The sequence below is a fragment of the Scylla paramamosain genome, chromosome 1 (genome assembly GCF_035594125.1).
Source record: "Scylla paramamosain isolate STU-SP2022 chromosome 1, ASM3559412v1, whole genome shotgun sequence".
NCBI classification, from domain to species: domain Eukaryota; kingdom Metazoa; phylum Arthropoda; class Malacostraca; order Decapoda; family Portunidae; genus Scylla; species Scylla paramamosain.
Genome location: NC_087151.1, coordinates 41805179 through 41827692, shown reverse-complemented (window position 1 = coordinate 41827692; position 22514 = coordinate 41805179). Strand labels below are relative to the sequence as shown.

The 22514-nt window shown below is 34.6% G+C and overlaps 1 protein-coding gene and 1 long non-coding RNA gene across 14 annotated transcripts in view; one reads left to right on the top strand and one right to left on the bottom strand.

Annotated features, from left to right (window-relative positions):
* The window catches only part of LOC135105829 (uncharacterized), an 18706-nt gene extending 14695 nt beyond the window's left edge, over positions 1-4011 (top strand). Inside the window, exon 3 of the long non-coding RNA XR_010271025.1 lies at positions 832-4011. This is a non-coding gene — a long non-coding RNA (uncharacterized LOC135105829). The remainder of the gene's footprint in view (positions 1-831) is intronic.
* Positions 4012-5727: 1716 nt separating this feature from the next.
* LOC135105760 (voltage-dependent T-type calcium channel subunit alpha-1I-like) overlaps positions 5728-22514 on the bottom strand; it is a 150682-nt gene continuing 133895 nt past the window's right edge. For 10 of the 13 annotated variants that reach the window (XM_064014224.1, XM_064014260.1, XM_064014251.1 and 7 more), the window contains 4 exons: positions 18391-18426; positions 13824-13943; positions 10837-10975; positions 5728-7752 (listed from right to left, as the gene is read on the bottom strand). In XM_064014224.1, the coding sequence (XP_063870294.1) occupies positions 6284-7752; positions 10837-10975; positions 13824-13943; positions 18391-18426 (1764 nt within the window). In that variant the 3' untranslated portion in view covers positions 5728-6283. Of the gene's footprint in view, positions 7753-10836; positions 10976-13823; positions 13944-18390; positions 18427-21035; positions 22362-22514 lie in introns of those variants that run through there. The other 3 variants (XM_064014233.1, XM_064014311.1, XM_064014329.1) reach the window with 2 other exon arrangements.

Sequence of the window (22514 nt, the reverse complement as noted above, 5' to 3'; positions counted from 1 at the left end):
CATTAAACATGAAGCTTTATATATATATATATATATATATATATATATATATATATATATATATATATATATATATATATATATATATATATATATATATATATATATATTGCCTTATTTTCTTTGATGGTATTTAACATATCACCAGATATTGCCACAGGCCAATACGAAGCAACCATAGTTTATAGTCACTGGTATTTTGGCAACATTTGATTATGTTCCACTCCCAAATGTCCAGAATTTTGGACCAATGTTATCATGTCATTATATTTTCTTACAGGCCAAACAGATTTATTGTGTCATAATACTATATACCTTAATATAGAGAGAGAAAGCATATGTACATCAAGATTACTTGTAAGTATGCTTGCCATTCGCCTTGGTTATTGTGATTACAATAATCTAATTTTAATCTATTAAAATTAAAGAAAAAAATAATCATGTAAATCAAGATAATTACTTTATTTAAATTTCATATTTTACTGAAGTGAATACAAGTGTCTTCAGTAATTTGCAAGCCCTTTAGAGGTGAGCAGTTTTAATGCATTCCTTCCATGTATGCCTTCAAAGGGTCTTGGAACCTTCTAGCTTATTGTAATTGGAAGCTTTGAAAATTATATTTCTTTTTGTACAAATTTATGAGTAAGTAGAGGGGCAGAACATAAGGACAACAGCTACTAATGGGTAATGACACAAACATCTTAGGTAAAAACATGCCAATGTGTGTGTATTGTTATCAGTGAAATTTCAAGCATTCAGAATTATCTGGATGCAAGTCACTCAAGGATGAAAAACGTTTGAAAAATCATGTATTGTTTTGAACTCTTTCAGATGAACAACATTTTGTATGCAGTGAGTATAGAACAATCAATCCTTCCAGTGCCATGTGGCATTTTGCTGGGTCAGTTAAAGATAATTATCTGAGTGGCCATCTTGGCTTGAGCCTCGTCTTTCAACATCATTATCATCTTCTGGTAAAATGCAGTAATGTAGTGTGAGATATGACTAATACAACAAATGCTGGCTAAAATACTCAGCAAAATAACCTGTATTTGCACAGGTGATGAAGTAGGACAAGGGATACACAGGATCAAAAGTGGCCATTACAATGTAGACTGTGAGCAATGAGTAAAGAGTCCTTAGTGAGTGACCAATGACCTGAACAGTAGCCAGACATGCTGCCTACAACAAGTTTCTCCTTGTTTCTTAATTGCTAATGATACAAAATATCTTGTTATATTTGCATTCTGTCTAGATAACAAAGACAGAGATATCTAAGTAATGAAATATGCCACCAAAATGTGCAATTATTGTGAAAATAACAACAAAGAGGCATTTTAAAATTTCATTTCATACCTACTATACCATCCTGCATGTTTTGTGAGTCACCCCTGGCTAACATCAGATATCATTTTGATCTAGTATGTCATAAACAACCCATTGTATATTATTGTCTTTTTCATCTTTAGATATAATAACAGAAACATAAATAGCTAATAAGGCTCTATATAATGTACTTTTATTTAACCAACAATATCACAACCCCTGGAAGACTGGCTGTTCAGTTCAAAATGCCATAAGTTTTAAGCACTGAGGGTTGAAAGCTGCTGCAGCTTCTGTGAGGGATGCCTCACAAATGGACTGCACTACAGTTTTTCCCCCTGTAGCAAGACACCCTGACTTTTGGCCTGTTCTTCAGTGGTCAGGTGGGCAGAGCTTGTAAGGGCTTAGAATCTAAGCATTTACATAATAACAAAATGTTGAAAGGTAAATTTAATTTGTGGGAAATGTAGTAAACCATACACTTTTCTATGAAAATGCTTGTATTCTCTGCCTCTGTAATGATTTAGCTACCACATGTAGTAAAAGTCCCTTAACCTGGTGCCCCATATATCTAATTTGAAAATAGGTGGCAGAAATTCTGAAATTTCACTTAATTTAAAATTTTTCTTCATGATTTGCAGACCTTTTTGTATTATCTATGCCAATAATACATATGATTATTACTATATCAAAGTACTAATATCATTACATCATAATGAATAACACAATCAGGAGGAAACACAGAGCATGACCATAAAAACACAAAAGAGTAAACAAACCAGTGATCAGTTACATACCACACAAGGTTCTGCTCCTGGCCTAGTGCATCCAGTTTCACTCAGCAGTCATCAAGGTAAGACACTCATAAATCTTTACCTTACAGTGCAAAATTTGTTTTTATAATAGAAGCAATGTATAGATGACATTAACCAAAAATGTAAAGACCATGATTATGTTGATTTTGAAGACGAGTAAAAAAAGCCATAAATTTCACACATCTCATATTTTTAAAGCCGCGAATTTCACATATCTCGTATTTTAAAAGCTATTTTCATCAAGTTTCCATATTTTGGAAATAATCTTTATATGTACAGTAGGGTAGGCGACAACGTATGGTCATTATAATGTACAACTGCCATAACGCAATGAAATTTTAATAAATGGTTAATCAGAATAATGAACCAAAACTGGCATAATGAACTCACCACTCGTGCAAACACTGGAAGTCCAATAAATATTTAATTGGAATAACGAACCAAAACTGGCGAGACAAACTTACTATTCGTGCGAGCATTGAAATTTTAATAAAAATTTAATCAGAACAAACTAAACTTGCAAGACTAACTCACCAGCTGTGTGAGCTGCTGCTCACCTGTCTGCTGCCTGTCCTTTCCTGCCTTTTTTTTTTTTTTTTTTTTTTTTTTTTGTCTCAAAGTTCCCTCCCTGTCACCTCCTCCCCACCTTATCTGTCAGAGACAAGGGACAATGGAGTAACACCTAACTCTTGCTTTTGGAATAATACCTAGCTCTTTCCCCTCATTTATTTTATGTAATTTTCACTTCATCCTTTCTCACTTGTATATGTAATTCCATTTTCATCGTCAAGCAGTCTCATTTTATTTAGCAATCCCTAGGAATGTTCTTACTTTCAACGAGAGAGAGAGAGAGAGAGAGAGAGAGAGAGAGCCATCTCCAACTTATGGGAGTTTAGTATATGTATATGCATGATGCCAACAATAGGTAAATGTGACCGATAATTGTCAAAGCAGCACGAAACTCAAGGTGATAATGCATGAGACTCGGGATGGTAAGAATTTAGGACTAGGCAGTATATATTTGTTGTGCTATCTCAAATGCAGTAGTGCAGATGTGCTCATTTTTATGTAATGTTTAAAAAATTGTGGAATTATTTGTATATCTGTCTGGTTCCCTGGAAGCAATATTAGTTTCCCATAGGTTCTTCAGTCACCATAACACACATTTGCCATAATGAATGCTACATTGAAATGAATCATGTTTGTTGCCGTGTATCCTATTGTACTTTCTCATGTTTTAAAAACTTTTACTTAATGTTGTTCATTTTATAAATTTGGCTCTGTGTAGAGGTCCTTTGCCATAAATAGTGCACATATGGCATCTATGTAGTCTTAGGAGCTTGTAAAAGGATTATAAAATCTTTTAAAACTTAATATATATGAAACTTAAAATATTATGAATATTGCATACACATCATGTATGTATTACCTAGGTTCTGGATGGTACCATCTCAACTCTAAAATTGTTGCCAATTCAGATGACTTTGGTATTCTCCTGTCATTCAGATTAAGGGACTTTTTACTATCTGTGTTATCCCTAATTGGTGCGTCCATAGTTATATATTCCAAATTAATTCTTCATGGGAAGTTCAAGGTTATTTCAAATAACATTTATCTCATTGATTCCAATCATATAAAATCAAGATAATATCTTCTGGTTATTTATTGGAATTTACTACAAGTACTACACAGAAATGTGAAGATTTTACTTAAGTTATCTTTTTCAGAATTGTTCTTTATAGTTTTTATAAATATATACTATGAGCCAGATTTTCTATCTTGTTTGCTTTTTTGGGTTAAGATTGTGATTAATAAAGTATATGTACGTATATATTAAAAAAGAAAAAAAACATTGAATAAAATATAAAATCTGATTATTATTTTTTTTTAATTTTCAAGAGGGAAAAAAAAAAAAAAAAAAAATTCCAATCCTATCAGACATTATACTAAAACACAACAAGATTTCTATAGCAGAATTAGGTGCCCATCTTCACTCCAGATTCTGTCACACATACAGACTACATTCATGCTGCAAAGATTATCTGCTGTTAGATAAGTTTTGTACAGGCATCAAGGAATCTTGTTGTGCTCTAGTTTAACCTCTAAAGACAGGGAACTGGCAGTAGTGAGCAAGCACATGACACTGGCTTTTAAATGGTCGGTGCATTTTACACATCTTCACAGACGTTTGTTTCATCTCTAAGTTAGAACACAGGATTTGAACAAGATACCCATGAGGCATTCTGAATCATCTGGAAGAGATATGCACTAAACATATAACTTGAAATACCTGAGTATATGGAAGTTAAATATTTTAAACAAACCTTTATGACTTTTTAAAGAATCCGGCTGCTTTTTATTGGCTGCGGCAATATCCTACTGTATCCCACATCCTTTTGGTGAAGAACACAAAATGCAGGTAAGCTTCAGAATGTTCCTCCAAAGAAATTTTTTACAAGAAGGCTCCAGTATTCTAGATGTTAGATAATATTTTTTCCAATAAAAGCAGCCACTTCTCATACATGATAGATGGCATCTGGAAAAACTAAAATGAGAATTCAGTATAAAGGAACACAAAAAATAAAACAAAAAAATCCTAGGTACCAATTTGGAAGAATTCAACGGTATACCTAAAATATGCACAACTTTTAATATACACTTAAACAGAAAATTATTAAAAATATAAAAATAATAATTGCAGTAACTGCAAGAAATACTTATTTGAAGACACATATGTAATGGCAGTTGCTAATAAACATATAGTATATTTCTCTCATCACATATGTTTGATAACTCAAAATATATGCTTCCCAGACAGAACTGGAAACAGTTTCCAGGGCCTTTACCAAAGCATCCAAAGGTGCTGCTCAACATGAAAGCACAATTTTTTGCACAGTTGCAAACAGCATAGGAAATAAGAAATAAAAATGATTAAATGAATAAAAAAAATATAAATAGATAAAAAAGTGTTATTGATCATATCTACTTGAAATCACTTTTCTCTTAGGAGAGGTTAGGCCACAGGTTCCTGCCAGTTGAAACACTGCAATATCAGGCATAATAATCATCTAACACTGTTTTGTAACAAAAAAATTATTAATTCTTGCCTGAGGCTGAGATGTTGTATGCACTCTTTGGAGGAAGTAAAAAAAAAAAAAATTGCTGATGAGGGTTACTGGTGCACAGAAAAATGCAGTTGCTGAAGATCTGTAAGTATGCAATATAAGATGGGGGAGGGAAGATGGATGACTGCACACTACTTTCAAGAATATCAATATTGTATTGTACAATAGTGCTTAGTACCATATATTAGTGTTTACTGGCACCCATAATTTGCAATGACCAGAATTTTGGATGAAAGAATCTTAATGCCAAGAATATCTCATTTACTATTACAGTGCTGTACATTCAAGAAGAGATATATCTCTACTTGAACTCTGATGGAATGTAGAATATGCCTTTTGGTCTAAGACACTTTCAATCTATAGTTCACTTTATAAAAAAATCACAACATTAACCTTTCAGTAACTTTTTTTCTTCAAGTTGTTTAATATTTGGGGTTAAGTATATTTCTGTACATATTCAGTAATTCTATTATTACTTGTTGATATTGCTAATCACAGCTCTGCCATATATTACAACTATGAACACCTTTCTATAAACTTCACCCTATGTACAATTGTCATTAATTGTTCATTTAATACTTATGCAATTCATATATCATTATTTTTACAATAATAATGATTTACAGAGTGTATACAACTTTTGTGGATCATCCAAAAGATACTGAAAAGAGAAAACAATTTTAAAAATGCAAAGTGCCACTGAATATATGTCAGGAAAGATGAGCTTATTCTCCCTCAGCACACACCAACTCAGGTCACTAACTCAAGACAACCCACTTATATTCCTTGTGTGGTCAAGCCAGAACACATTATAAAGTCTCATATAAAAGATAGTTCACTTCACACACACAGGAATTAGTTATGCATATTTGGCAGCACTTGCATTAGAATATTTTGTGGCACAAAGGTAGTGCTCATTATTATTAGGTATATCATGAGCAGTCTCACATTTTGGCATTCACTATTTGGATGGCACAAAATCCCTAACTCTGTTCCCCACTGTTACAATATCCACTGTCACTAGGATTTTGTTCCTGAATGACGAGATTTGTTTCTTCCTCTGATATAACACCTCTGTCCAGCAGATTTCTGTGCCTTTGACCTTGGCTTACTATCACCAAGTTGTAAGCCAATGGTTGGTGCACAGTATGGTTTACACTTTTCAGCCGAGGATGATGTCATCTGGCTCCCATCTTGATGTGAGTGGTGAGGCTGAGAAATTTCAAAACAGAAAGGCTGTCTTCGGTCTATACCCAAACTGAGAGGAGATGATTGCTTCTCCTCTGTCATACTGGATAAAAGTTTGCTACCTTCAGCTTTCCAGTGTTGAATGGGTCTTTGATGTGTTACATCTTTTCTCAATTCACCTAATGAACTAAAAGGCTTTGTAAAATTAGTTAGTTCACCAAAAGAAGAATGTTGAGCTGGCAATGGAGCTGAGATTGTGGTTGGTGAGGGCTGTGAGGATTGGGAATGATCTGTTGAGTTTGATGAGGACTTCACTAGATGAGGAGGATGGTTTACTAAATCTACTGCTGGTTCATTGTTTGAGGAAGACAGAGCAGGTGATGTACATGAAGAATGGGGTGAAAATGTGGCAGACAGTCCGGATATCCCATCACTGCCTGGTGATGAATCAAATGAGGGAACCTCTGGGATTCCTCCCTCTAAAGTGAAGGAGTCACTGCTTGAAGCTAGAGTGGGGTCATCCTCTTCCTCCTCATTATTATTATCAGCAAACACAAGTGGTGGAGGAGGCATCACTTGTGGAAGAGGGCTGTAGACCTGTGTGTTGTCTTGGGCTGTAGAGGGTCCAGAATCAGATGTTGCAATAGGAGAGGGTCCAGCAGATGACAGGTGAGATGCAATAGAGACGTCCTCACTGGAGCACACTGAACAGGAAGTGGAATCCATGTCCACATGTCCAGCAAGCTCAGGTACATTTTCAAAACTGGCCATGAGTGTCTGTGTGAGAGAGTCATCAAAGCTCACTTTCCACCCACCTCCTTCGCTTACTTCACGCCGGCTACTCCACTGTGAGCGCCGTGCTGCTCTTCGGTTAAGTGGACTAGATGGGTCTTGAAGCATCGGAGAGCTAGGTGTAGGTGTTATACTGTCAGCTCCACTAATGTCATCCTCCCCTTCATAGCTTTCTGCTAGTGGTGCTTCATTAATAGATTTCTTGCTGCTCTCCACCACCTCCTTCTCCTTTGGTGCCACTGGTTTGCTGCACCTGGGCCTGGCACCCCCAGAATCAGGGCTGGGTGACTCATGCCTCAGGTTGGTGATGGAGACTTTATTGATTGGTTCATCTGGTGAGGGTTTTTTCAGGTTAGGATTGTATACCTCTTCTTCATGAGAAAATGATGGTCTTGGGGGTTTAGATGCCTCTCCTTCAGTCTCTAGACCCATGCCATTGATGTTGATCCTTGGAATGTTGAGAGATGTCTCCACTCTGATGTCTGGCAAGCCAGGTGTCATTGGAGAAGCTGTGATGAGAAAATAGCATTAATAAACCATAATTCTGTTGCATTTAATCCATACTTTCATTATGTATATAAAAGGAAAAAAATTGCTAGTTAAATACTAAGTAATAAGATACACATGCATGGTGTGAATGATATGATAATTTTTGGGAGGTATACTTTGTTATCCCTGATTTGAGTGGTTCCTCAATATATTTTTGTACATCTGAATGTAAATACAGTGAAATTATGCTGACAGTAATTCTTCTTAGAACTTTGATAATGCTTACATGAGTGAGATTTACATAATTTGGGTATCTGCCAGTATGAATATATGAGAAGGTTAAAAAACATTACATATGATCAGCACCATCTGCCAAACTTCAATTTCACACTCATCATCACATGGTGTGAGTTGAATTTTTTCTCCCACTGAGATATGGGATTGAAAATGCTACATGATGACCATGTGTTCATGGTCCAGTGACATGCAAAACTACATAACCAACAACTCCGTAGAAGAAGAATCCAAACATCTTGAGTGGTGATGCAATATTGGGTAGCCAATCAGAGTGGCAGGAAGAAGCAAACAGCTATGACATCAGAGTCAATCTGCCAATGGTGTGGAGGTATTTCTATGATGTATGCTCAGCTCGTTTCTTGGGGATGCCACATTCAATTTCTTTTCTTCACCATTGGATTGTCTGCATTTTTGTGCATTTTATCATGATGGCTACATGTTAAGTGACAGTAACAATTGATTTTTATATACCATCTAGAAACTGATGCTTCAAGAACTGATTTGATATGTTTATCCTTAAAATCATACAGTTGGTTCTTGAGTTATTTGATATTTTGTAACATTAAACTTTGCATAATTTGTGTTTTTTTTTATCAGTGCTTGGTTTGTTTTCTCCATAAAATTACTCATGTACAATACCATGTCACTATCTTGATCATCACTTCATTTGAGTTTGTATTTGTTAGTCTTAGTGACTTTACTCAGAAAACTGCAATTATGAACTCCTAGTCTGCCAAATTCTCTGGTTTCCAAGTTCCTGCTTAGGATACCGTGTTTTTTTTTTTTTTTTTTTTAATCTATTTATTTTTTTAGTGGGGGGTTTACCCATTGACACACTGCAGTAAACTTTTGATATAACAAATTTCAATATAATGAATATTTGATCTACTGAACCCTTTAAGCCTTTCAAACTCAAGCTCATTATACACAATGCAAATTCCCTAAAGGTGGTGGAAAGTTACTAAAATTTGATATTAACATAATTCAAGACATTTGATGGCTGCTGCAAATGTATTACAGAATACCTCCTAGTGAACTGATTGGATTTAATGATAATGGATTGCTACAATGCATACAGGAGGAGAAAAATAGTTGAAGCAGACTAGTGATTTGGCTGTTGAGGAAACACTGAAATTCCAATTGAAATGAAACATCATTCATTTCTTGGAAACCTCACCTTATAGGATCAGGATCTTTAATTTAATTTCTTTCCTTTCCCTCTAGAACCTTCCCTTGCTCCTTGTTTTGAGCACATATAACACAGGGGTGCTGGTTTTGGTTGGCTGAAAGTTGGGAGGTCTAGCCTTTGCACTGGAACCTCCCTGATGTGGCCTCATTTATGATGTCTTTATGCTGTCTGACCTCCCCTCTTGTTTCTCTCAAATATCACAATTCTATTTTTACTTTTCTCTCTTTTCCTCCAAAAAACCACAAAAGTATTTCTTTTGTTGTTTCTATGTTATTATAGTTAAGAAGGAGCTCACTAGTAATCCAATCTTTATTTTTATATAAAGCCTTTGTAATTTACCCACTTGCTCCTTCTGGTCTTTCTCTCGAACCAAGCTTTTGCTGGTAAACAATTTTTTTTTTTTTACCTGCAGCAGTTTGGTTCAAGAGAAAGGGAATTAATTAATATCAAGAATTAGGGAAGAGAAGACCAGAGGAGACAAGTGGATAAATTATAAAGACTGTATATAGAAAATTAAGATTATTGGTGAGTTCCTCCTTAACAATACTCCACAGTTTTTTTTTGAGAAAAGAGAGAAAAGTACAAGGAAATTAAGTGATATTTGAGAGAAGCAAGAGAGCAAATCTGACCACAAGAAGAAATCATAAACAAGATCACATCAGGTAGGTGCCATTGGAAAGACTAAACTTCCTGACCTTACATCACCCACCTCTTATGAGACCTCCCTGGGAGAAATTACTGTTTTGGCAAGTGTTTACTGCCTTCTCCTGACAGAGACATTCACTCCTGATTTGGGAATTTTGAGGTTTCAAAAAAATATTGCTGTACTGCTGATATGAGTGCTACTTCTTGCATGTGTAATGTTATATATTCTGTACAACATAAAATACTGATTAGCTGCAGTACATTATTTTTACCATGACAACTTTAATACACATGCAGAACAGGCATATCACATATATTTCAATGCTTTTATAATATATATATATATATATATATATATATATATATATATATATATATATATATATATATATATATATATATATATATATATATATATATATATGGAATAGGTATTTTGGCGATTCATTCCTTTATGTATGGAATGGGTATTCTGGCGATTCATTCCTTGAATAGTACTGTATAGGGATTTTGAGAGTAGACTGCCTGGCAGCACTGTCTGTCGGCAATCTACCATCTGCCTCACTTGTCACTACCACAAATGCTGTGTCTCCTGTTTTTACTATTTATCATTTCATTGATATTTTACTATGTAATGCTTTTAAGTAATGTTAGCTACAAGGTATAATCCCAATTTTATAATGAAAATGATTGTAACCTAATGATAATCCTTTTATGTTGCAAATGACTTTGATTGGGATTGTTGTGCACATTATTTGTGGGGTTGACAAATTATTTCATTTTCCTTTATTTCTAATGGAAAAATTTTGTTCATAATATAAAATGCCTACTTAAATTAGTCAAATTCATGTTCAGAGCTTCTACTGTACTTCAGTCTTTTTCAGAAAATTTGTAACACCCAAGTTCTAGTACCAGTCACTATTACAGAAGAGACCTTTTGGGTCTAAACTCTTATATTTTTTTTTTCACTTACTATTCTCCTTTGCTGGTTGCTCCAGAATTTCTTTTTGTCCTCGAAAAGTAAAGTTTGATGGTAAGGATGACATTTTGTTCAGGGGTTTGTGGAAGTATTTGCTGCTATTGAATTTTGCTTTCACAGTCTCATTCACATCCTGTAAATCAAGAAAAGTCAGAAAAGATAAATATAATGTCTGTACTTAAAAAAAAAAAAGTGCTAGAGGTGCATTCTTTATTTGGCATTAATATTGTAGTGATCTACCATGTCGGAAATAAAGCTTTCCTCGTACAAGTGTGTTTCATGTACAGTGGAACCTCGTTTACTGAACACCTTCCTTTTTGAACAAATTGTTTTTTTGAACCAAATTTTGAACTCAAAATTGCTTTGGTTGGTGTACCATAATTCAGTTCTTGAACTAAGTAAGTTACTTTCAAATACTAAAAGGCAAAGCAAAAGCTGCTGTTTATTACTAATTTATAGTTTCTATAAATATTTCCTTCATTTTTATGTATTTGGAGAAGAAACACAGTAAGACAGTAATTCAATCTTCGAAATAAGTTAAACATGATCCTGTTGAAGAGCCTTGATGTAAACAAACAGTTTTCGGCATTCAGGAATAATCCCGAGCCACGTGTGGCTCTCTCAATGATCCACAATGCCATCACTACTACACAACTGCATTTTCCCAGTAGGTTTTCTCAGCAGCAAGATGTCTAAGTGTTATGATCACCTTCATTTTGACAGTAAGTGGATTACTCCTTTCTGTGTCACTCTGTAAGGTTTCCCTCACTAGATTGGTGACAAAGAGAATACCTGCATGGTCTAAACAATATCTTCTGATGAGTTCTGTGTCACTACGTTCATTCAATACATCCTTTCTGGATAAATAATTTATGAGCTGGAGATGTTGTGGAGCGGCCATCTTGGCTGCGGGAGCATCTGTCATAAGCCACTAAGACAGGGTGAACTAGTGTCTGGGAATGGATTAATCCATTTTTCATTGATTCCTATGGGGAAAATAGTTTTGGTGTTCTGATCATTTAAGATTTTGAACAGCATTCATGAATTAATTAAGTTCAAGAACTGAGGTTTCACTGTATCTGAAAAATGCTTAAGTTAAGAAAATAATGTAATAACAAAAAAAACTTTACTGGAAATTCTTATTTTTTTATTTTATTTATCAATTAATTTATTCTATTTTTGTGTTTTTAGCCAATACAAGGACAATGACATGACAGTCAAGGTTAACCAAAATCCACCTGAGTCATGATGATCATTATGAACTGGTTAGTATAAACCAGTGTCCCTTGAGTATCCTGTCACTACTCCCTTTCATGAATACCCCTTAAATAAATTTTTCAGTTTTTATTCCATTGTTTTCATGACATCATTTTACCTCTCTACTTACCTATTTTTATTATTTTAACCTCCTATAATGATTTTAACATGACATGCCTTAATCACACAATAAAAAGATTAAGCCACTTTTTCCAATATCATATTAGATTCATCTATATATGTTTATTTCCTCCCTTGGTGTGGTATGGTGGTAAGAAGTAAAGGTAAGGTCATATGCAACAACAGTGCGTGGTCTCAGCACTCATCTTATCCCCACTGGCCTTTTGAGCTGGTGGTGGATGATGTCCCTTATCCCAGGACACAGGACCACTGTGAGATCTGGGCCTCTACAGTTCACCTTTTCCAGTTTTTCCCAAGGTGCCCACTTATAATGAAGGATGAACAGCTGGAACTGACTGCCTCAACCCAGATTCAATCCAGGGCTCATGGATTCATAGCACCACTGAGCCAATTTGTTGTATACTGGTTGTAACATGCAAGTATCATGCATGTTCTGTGGTAATAACTTAGTATGATTTTGCTGTCATAAAAATAAAATAAAATAAATTACAGTTTAAAGATAGTTGCAATTCTAATAGGTCAGTTTAAACTTAGTTACAATTCTACTAGGTCAGTTTAAACTTAGTTACAATTCTAATAGGTCAGTTTAAACTTATCAGACTCCTCATTGGCAATTAAATATATAGTCAGAAATGGAAAGCACTTTCATCTGCTCTGAGAATGGTAGAAGGGAAGACTTTCAGACAGCCAAGAAATTATCTATTGGTTGAGCCCTTACATTTTATAGGTACTTTAAGTTTCAACTGCTGCTGATCAGTGCTCCCTTAATTCAAACTCTATCCCTTTCTTGGTAATTCTCTTATGACTTTCATTCATTTATGTGTCCTTACAATAATTTTCTCCTCCATTCTTTGAACCAGACAAGATTAACACATCTTGATCTGTCATCTTCAACAAGCTGCAATGGAATCACTTTACACTTTTGATTGTTCTGAAACACTTACTTTCAACCACCTCCATCCCTTTCCTTGACCTTGCATTTAGAACCCATTCCTTCCAACCATAAATACACAAAATCTAAACAAATGTATAACATTAAATTAACAGCCTTAGCTTACAGTGTGCATCAGAATCCCTATCCTCATGTGCTACCATTTCCTGACATTATGCTGGGATCCACAGGTAATATAATTTCCAAGCAACCAAATCAAAGGGATCAGAATCACATATCAATTAGAATAATGCATAAATCAATGCAAGGGAGAAGGCTGGAGATTTGCAACATTAATGTGGTACAAATACATACAATCGGATGCAGTATGTTAGAGATGTGAAAAAAAATGTCACCATCAAAGATGATGAAACAGTTAAACATGGGATTTATTTTCTACCACTCTAGCAATTTGATATTAATGACAATATATGTTTCATTATGTTGTACTCATTCCAAAACAGGGCAATTATTAATGTCAGATATATATCAGCTACATCAAAATCAATTATGAATCTTAACTGAACATTATATGATGATGGAAAGAAAGCATGGAAGAGGTAACATATTATATCATAATCCTATTTATACTGAATTGTAATTCACCATCAAATTCTGATAAGCACAAATCCAATTTGGTGCCATTATTTACCTTTGTTGTTTTCTGTGCTAACTTTTGGTTGGCAATGTTTTCCTGCATCTCTGCCATCTCTTCCTCTTCCTGTGCAAGCTGTCTTTCAATCTCCACCTCCAAGTCATACTCATCCTCCATCTGAAGAATATGGAAATGTCAACAAAAGGAGTGGGAGCTGAAGGGAACAGGAGGATACAGTGACATGTTGAGTACACACAAACCCTGCCCTATGGTCTGTGGGAAGCACTGCCAAGGCAATGCCTCTACTGTGTCCATCACAGAAAATGATAGACCTTGGCTGTATTCAAGTTGATATCTTATGACAGCAACTTGGTCAGTGTGAAGAATCAAATGTAAAATCCTGCAATTCATTGATCCTGAAAATCTTACCTCAGCACTCTTTGCAGCTAACATAGTTGATGCTGTAAATGTTTATTGCATAAATGTGCAACTATATTTGGTGGCTCAGATTCACATGCTCATGAGCTGTAGAAAGACTGGATCATCTGTGATGACATGGATCATCTGTGATGACACAAAGTTTTCTGTATATAAAAATTCCTTGCACTTCATTCGATTTTAGCAAAAATGTATAGTATGCATATTCTAAATTATATACTTTCTTTTCACCATATCAATTACTTTAATTAATTACTTTCTAAACTGATAAATTTCTGAAAAAAATCTGGCCTTTATTTGTGAATCCCTGCTATAGCTCAGTTAAGCTATTCTTACAGTGACAATATAGACACATAAGAATTTACTTGGGATTTGTCAAATTGTTCTCCCCTTTTATTGGGGTATTCAGTCACAAGCCATAACAAATCATTGTAAATAAACAATAGGATAATTATGACAATGGCAAAACTTGACGATACAAAATTTTGCGAACACTACACAAGAAAAGCTAATTTTTAAATGTTTACAATGCAGTGATCATATGCAAGACATTAATCAGATTAGTTCATTAGTTAATGCCTCAAACCAACACTGCCTGTAACTTAACACACCAAACAATGAACAGATCCCAAAAGAAGTCCTTGGTCATTTGCAGACCACAGATCACCTAACAGTTACATGACAGATACAAAAACAAAAACCATCATGCATATACAACAAACAGGCTTGAAGTTCTACACAAAAAGGCTTTATCTAAAAGTGCACTATACTTGGTGACAACTATCATGCATTATTTGAATTCCCAACTCTCTCTCTCTCTCTCTCTCTCTCTCTCTCTCTCTCTCTCTCTCTCTCTCTCTCTCTCTCTCTCTCTCTCTCTCTCTCTCTCTCTCTCTCTCTCTCTCTCTCTTACACATGAAAAATTAATAAGTAAATGCTACTCACTCATATTCAACAGTTGGGAATGACAAAAGTAAATAGGTCTGCACCTATTTTATCACTTGAATGAAAATTTTAAGATTAGAAATACTTGAAATACAAAGGGAAATACAAACTATCCTTCAATGTAAGTGAACCATCTCACCAAATGTAATTTCATGTTGCATATATATATATATATATATATATATATATATATATATATATATATATATATATATATATATATATATATATATATCTTGTCACTCTACATGTCTCTCTCAGATAAGTAATTTCCATTGCACACACTTGACTGTTGTGCCTTATTCTTCATCCAGGTATCTGATCCAGAGGTCAGTATTACCTGGAGAATATTAATTTTAAAACCTTGATTTACATCCTTAAACACATTTTTCCCATTTATGAGTGCTGCAAGTGACCTTGTGACCTGTCTACCTTTCACAAACTTCTCACCATATTTACCTAGCACTGCTCCCAGATACTCACTCACCTCCTCCAATAAACACTTTATATCAGCCTACGGCTGGCAAACTCAATCTATGAGGTATTAATAAATCAGATACATTCACTTCCCTCCTCACTGTATGTTTCCAAACATTCACCTTGTTTCTGTCTTACATGCATATCTTAAGGAAATAATCCACCACTCTCAGAAGTTCTCTCTCATTCTCTGCTAATAAGACAGTGTCATAGCAAACATGCTACCACAGCTTATCCCATTCCAGTTTATTTTAACATTGTACTAACATTTCCTACAACAGTTTTTATCTTCATGGAAATAATAAACAGTCACTGAGACATCACACATTCATGTCTCATTTCTGTTCTTAAAGCAAAATTCTCTCTCCTAATTTTGCCTCTCCCATCACACACACTTACTATAAACTCCTTTAATTACTTTAAACAACTCCCCCTCCTATACTATGAGTCTTAACTGTCACAACACAGTGACCAGACATGTTAAGCATTCCTTTCACTACCTTGGCATTCATCACATCCATTTTCAGTCTCATCCACTGTGACACAATCAATCAGGCTTCTCTGTCCTCAACTTTACTCACTCTTCCTCCATGTCTACTTCACTCACTCATAAGTTCAAAGCTTATGTGTGTGACAGACAACAAAGTATTAGTAGTACTGTAGTAGTAGCACTGTTTCTATTATTTTTTATGTAAACTGTTATCCTTATGAACAATTCTTGTGGGAATAACTAGTTTTTCCCTACATTTGTACCATAATTATTTTGTGATACAAATGAACTTCACACCCTTAAAAATCATAGTTTGTAACATGTCACTCTGATAAGTTTGCAGTGCTATCAGGTACACATTCATCACAACTGTGGCAACTGTAATGATTGTCAACACACAGAGTATCTTACTGTTTATACCACAAGGCACACTGTTTACACAGATAGTGAATTCACTGTAGTTTTCATGAGACACCACAGTATTGTACATATAATATCCAGGAAGCAAAAGAAGTCTGATAATAAATGCATAATGAATTATCAAATTATTTAAAGAATATGAGTAATTTTCCAAAGAGTGACAGGCAACGCAAGATGCATATGGAACCTGTAAGGTTGAACTTTGCTGTTAAATTACCATCTTTAATGGTAATATTTTGTGCTTGACAGTAAACAGTGTAGAGTGGCTGAATGACTAGTGCATGTTCAGCACTTGAACAACCAAGCTGCTGAGTTGAATAAGAGGAGGTGATCTATTTTGTGAAACATTCTTTGATGACATAGGCTCACATAGGCCATAGCCTATTCATGTCGAACATATAATATTTTCTGACCATAAAATCCATATTTCTGAAAATTATGATTGATAAACTTTACTTTCTTCTTATCTTGTGTTATTTTCTATCACATGTGTCATTTCTTGAATTCACGCAGGCTTGGGATTTGTGCCTTTCCATTCCCTACATATTCCCTCCTAGGGCATGAAACACCAGAATATACGAGTATAAAAGGGTGGGGTCAGTATATATATATATATATATATATATATATATATATATATATATATATATATATATATATACTGACCCCACCCTTTTATTTTTTCTGGGTACACCACTGATTCCAATCAAAACAAGCTTCTAAAAAAATATAATGATTTCATGACTCTGTCTATGGCACAGTGAGCAAGACTTCCATGGCTGAATATTATTATGGCTCATTTCACCAAGAATATATAATCAAGACTTATCACAAGTGAACTAAAGGAATACCAATCAGACAAAAAGAGGAAAGAAAAAGACTACTGTTTACAGAAAGGCTTACACTGTCTATGCTGTCAGGAGAGTCAAGTGGTGCAGGTCATGCAAGCATTGTTTGGGTCTCAGGGACATATATATATATGTAAATTATACAATTTAGGAAAAGCGTAATGCTTTTCTCATTTGAATAAGTAACACGGTGACTAACTGGTGAGGGATAAATAATAGGAAAAAAAGAATGCTGTGTCCCCCAGATCCAACACAGACTGCACAGATAATATACCACTACACTCTCCTGAAAACAAATATGCACACATATATGGATAAAAACCAAATCCAAATAAAGTAATAAGTAAATGTTTTAGTAACAAATCATAACGGGTCATCTAATGTGCACAAGGTTGCCAACTCCTTACTAATGTGCTGCAATCACCACCACACCCTCCATGGCAAACAAAGGGAAAGAATGGTCTATGCACATATTAATGCTCCAGCCACACTTCTGAAGAACATTTCCTTCAGTAATGGTTATTTGGGTATGTGGATGGCAAGCAAAGTACTACAGATGTCTTACATGTATAATAGATAAGTACACTTCTATACTGCCTCTGCTTTATTGCATTGCAGCTTTCTTTAGAAGACAATGGATTTGCTGGCAAGGTATGCAGTTTAGCTTAATAAAGAATTATATGAAGCAATACAAATAAAACACAGTGGACTACTGCTGATAAGATATGCATTTTAATTTAATGAGGAATCATTTGAAGCAATCCAAATCATAATCTTCATATGCCTGCATTTTTATCTAAGAAATTTTAGACAAGCATTGATAAGCATTACACATACTCAAATTGAAACTAAACCTAATAAAAATCAAAGATTGTGAATAACAATAGCATGTTATCAATCATATGCTACGTGCAAGTTTTGGGGGAAGGAGGGAGGGAGGGTAGGGATGGAGGGAGTGGTGGTATGCGGCACAGTAGTAGGGATAGTCAGCTGGTCTGTTCTTTACCCTGAGTAGCCGGGCAAACTCCGCCTCCTCTTCCTCCTGAAATCAGAATGTTTGTTCAGTGTCTGGAAGTGTGGTGTGGTGACTAACACCTGCCCGTCCAAGGCTTACTGGCCCTCACCACGTGCACATGCAGTCCTCATGCTCATTACTCTCAACACATTTATACAGAGAATACATACAGGTTTGAATTTTTATATATTATTATTGCATAAATGGATGATCAGTTTTGATATCTATCCATGTGTCAAAAAAGTACATTTTTATAAACAAATAAAGATTATATTTACACAGGCTTCAAGACTAAATCATATTGTACTCAGCAGCCTATGTAAATTATGGTATTCTTACTCAGTGATGGAGTCTGGTGATCAAGAAGTTAATAATACATGTACAGTACATTATCTGATTTGCTGTGTCTGACTTCAGAAAGTGAAATGCATCTTTCTGAACTGAAGATAAAAGACAGAAACCTATTATGCATTATATCATCACTCACAGATGAAATAAATGTTTGTTTTTTTTCCTTTCAAAGTACTGCCACACAAGGGGAGAATACAGGCATTAGTGGTATGAAAGTTTTATATATGATTTAATACCTGGAATACCTAATTGCTCATATGTTAACAATGTGTTTATATCATCAAAATTAAAATATGCTGATTATGATCACTTGAGTATAATAAGCTCTCACATAGCTGCAGTCAAAGAGATTCCAGTATGCTAGACATAGTTTTGTTTTGTTAATCTTACTCTGATCCACAATTTCCCCCAAACAATTCCTAACTTTAACTTTGAACAGTTTTGTATCATCTTTTTCAGCATACATTTCTTCTCTTTCCTTCTAAGAAACTCAGCCAAAAGTATTTTGTAAAGAACTAATTTAGCAATTACTAATGAGGCATCTCACATGTTAAGCAAATAAGTTATGACCAGTGAAAGTGGACCAACTCTGCCATGAAGTTGTGTGATAATGTGGCAGTGTGAAATAATAATGTGAGATAATGTGAGGTGGCTATTTTAATGGGTGAAAAGCCAAAAGAGCTTGTTACTAAAGCTTTCCTTCTTGTTTCTGTGAAAGCACAAAAGGAGGTTTAGTGGTCAATGTACTTACAAATAAGAGGGGAGAATACTTTTATGCCTTTTGCATGGAAATACATTTCTCTGAGTGGAGATGCAAAGAGTAGTGACTACAGTTAGATAGTTGGATTTGTCTACAAGCATGAATGGTCAAAGGAGATGGCCAAAGCTCCACTGAATCAAGCAGTAATTAAATAGATAATCCAGTCTGGTAGCAACTTTACACAACACTCCTCTCCTCAGGCAAAAATGACTGAGATGCATGTATTTTACACATGGTGGCCAAACAGTTCACATCTCAATCTGATGTCATATATTTACTTTTCATAATCCTTGAAGTGGAAAAGGAAATACTATTATGGAGTTACACCCCACAAGTGGGTCATCCATCCGACCACTGTTCAGAAGTGTACCTCTGACAAGTTGTGCTGGGAAATTATCACAGCTACTCATGAATACTCAGTTAGCCACTGCTACTGTTCATCCATATCCTTATGGAATGCATAAATTCTTCCTCCCTTTAAACTTAGTGTTACATTTTTCTGAACTCTATGGATAAAATCTCAGACAGTATCACTTTCATGTTGTCAATACATTCAGGAAAAAAAATTTGTTTATATATATATATATATATATATATATATATATATATATATATATATATATATATATATATATATATATATATATATATATATATATATATTTATTTATTTATTTATTTATTTATTTATTTTCCCCCATCAGCTTATTTGTCCATTACAGGACAAGGGCCTCCCCGATAGTCAGGGTTTTTCAAGTAATATACTTAGTCACCTGTGCCTTGGCAGGGTTGTCAGGTTACAATGTCATACCTTCTTATCTTTCATCCATTATCTATTTCTTAGGTGGAGAAGGATTACAGGGTGATTGTCTCCACTTGGCCAGGGATTTGACAACATGAAATCTCAATTATAGGTCAAGTGTACTTGTTTTTCTTTACAGATCACAAAATACTCTTACTTCTCAACAAAAGACTATCAATCTCCTGGAAAAGAAAAAAACAATATCTAAATTTAGGTAAGATCCTTGAAGTCAAGTCTGCCATGAGTTATGTACTGATTTAACTTTTGAAGAGGTCATGAAGTTATTATGAGATATACAAAAAGGGAGAATGAATATGAAAAAAATAGTATTATAGTACAATAATGTTTAGATATCAACATGATAGCAATTTTTGATGATCAAGGGAGCAGAGATAAAATGAGGAAAAGGTTCAATAGATGGGGTGTACAGATAGCATTCTGACTTGCACATCTATGCAAAGGTGTTGCTGAGTGGATAGTAACACTCCCACACCATGTTAGTTAGCCCTTGGTAGTCTCATCTGGGGGCTAACATCATGCTCAGTTATTGCAAAGTCAACAATTTAAGTCTTTTTGTCATGTCAATTGTTTTATGTAATTACAACATAGATATTGCTGATGTTACTTGAGGCATGGCATGGACAAACAAAACCTGTTGATTATATCATTCACATTCCTAGATAATGCTATTCACTCCCAACACTTCATTTGGTAATCACCATTCAGTGAGCAGCAGCAGCACCACCACCACCACCACCACCACCACCAGTAACAGTAGCAGCAGAAGGTCCAATCCAGCCTCAGGAAACATGTCAGGAGCAAGTCTTGTCCTTACTCTTCATTATCAACTCCATAATACTTAAAATGTAATCCTAATCTCTCAGTTTAGGCCTCATGACCAAAGAATTCAGCTGCTGTTCTTGCATTCCTTGATGTCTTGAGAATGTTGAAGGCAGGAAATATCATCCACGCCATGAAATGTTCAAAATTATATTCTTGTAATCTTCAGAATAAGATGTCTTGAAATGTTTAAAATTATGTTCCTGTTCTCTTCAAAGATGTCTTGAAACTTTTGGTGATCAAATTTGATGTTAAAAAGGTTGCCATTTAAGAATGGTAAACTTTGCTAAATATCTTACTAATGCTTCATATTCAACAAGTGTATGATGTTTTCAAGCTTGTAATATTTAGAATTCCTGAAGTTTTGGATTTGATTGAATGTTTATTTTTTTCATGTATGAAGCTATAAATATATTTAAATAATTTTTTTCATACTTTTAGTTATATTTAGATCTTCAAAATTTTAGTTATAATAAACAATTTTCTAGATATTGATAAAGCTTTCAATGGTAACTGCTGAGTATCTTGTACTGGATTTCCATGGCCTTGGAAACCATTAATGATTTATTACTTTTTTCTTTACATAGCAAAATCTTTGCTATCCTGATTTCCTTCTAATATAATTCACTACTACCATAACCATTTCCACTTCTGCAATTACTATGATGTTTTCAAGTGTACTATCAAAGTGAGTACTATTAAGCATTGTTGTTGAACAATTTTTCTTGCATACTTTAATTCTTATGTAATCAAGCTTCTTCCACTTCTTTCCTTAGTAGATGTGCTGTTTTTCTTGGCACCATTATCACATAATGTAAGCATTATAAAGGTACATGTTCCATGCCAAAGTACTTCTGAAATCTTTTACTAAGAAATCTTCATTGTACTTTTCTTCATTTGTTGCATTATGTTTTGCATTTATGAACTGCCTTCACAGAGTAAATATTGTGCTGCAATCTGTTATTGCGCAGATCTTTTTTTCACTTCATCCAACTCTTCACACAGTGTGATGCTTGCATCTTGAATACTTCTGTGACTGCTTAAGTCACCAGTGTTGGCATCTAGCTCTAAGGTGAAATGGTCATCAATGCTGGAGTGCATCTCACTACTGACACTAAGACCATCCTCATCAGAAGAGAAGTCTGAAGAGTCCTCAGACCTTGCATGACTCTCACATTTTGCCTTCTTTTTTGCTTCACTTTTACTAGGCTGGTGACATTAATTAAGAATTAGAACACAAATACATAGCATATTCATATGATAAATGAAAATATTTTTAAACAATAGGTAAACTTTGAATATCATGTGATATTTATGCACACTATTTAGAAGTATCTTTTCTACTTAGTATAGAAAGCTTTA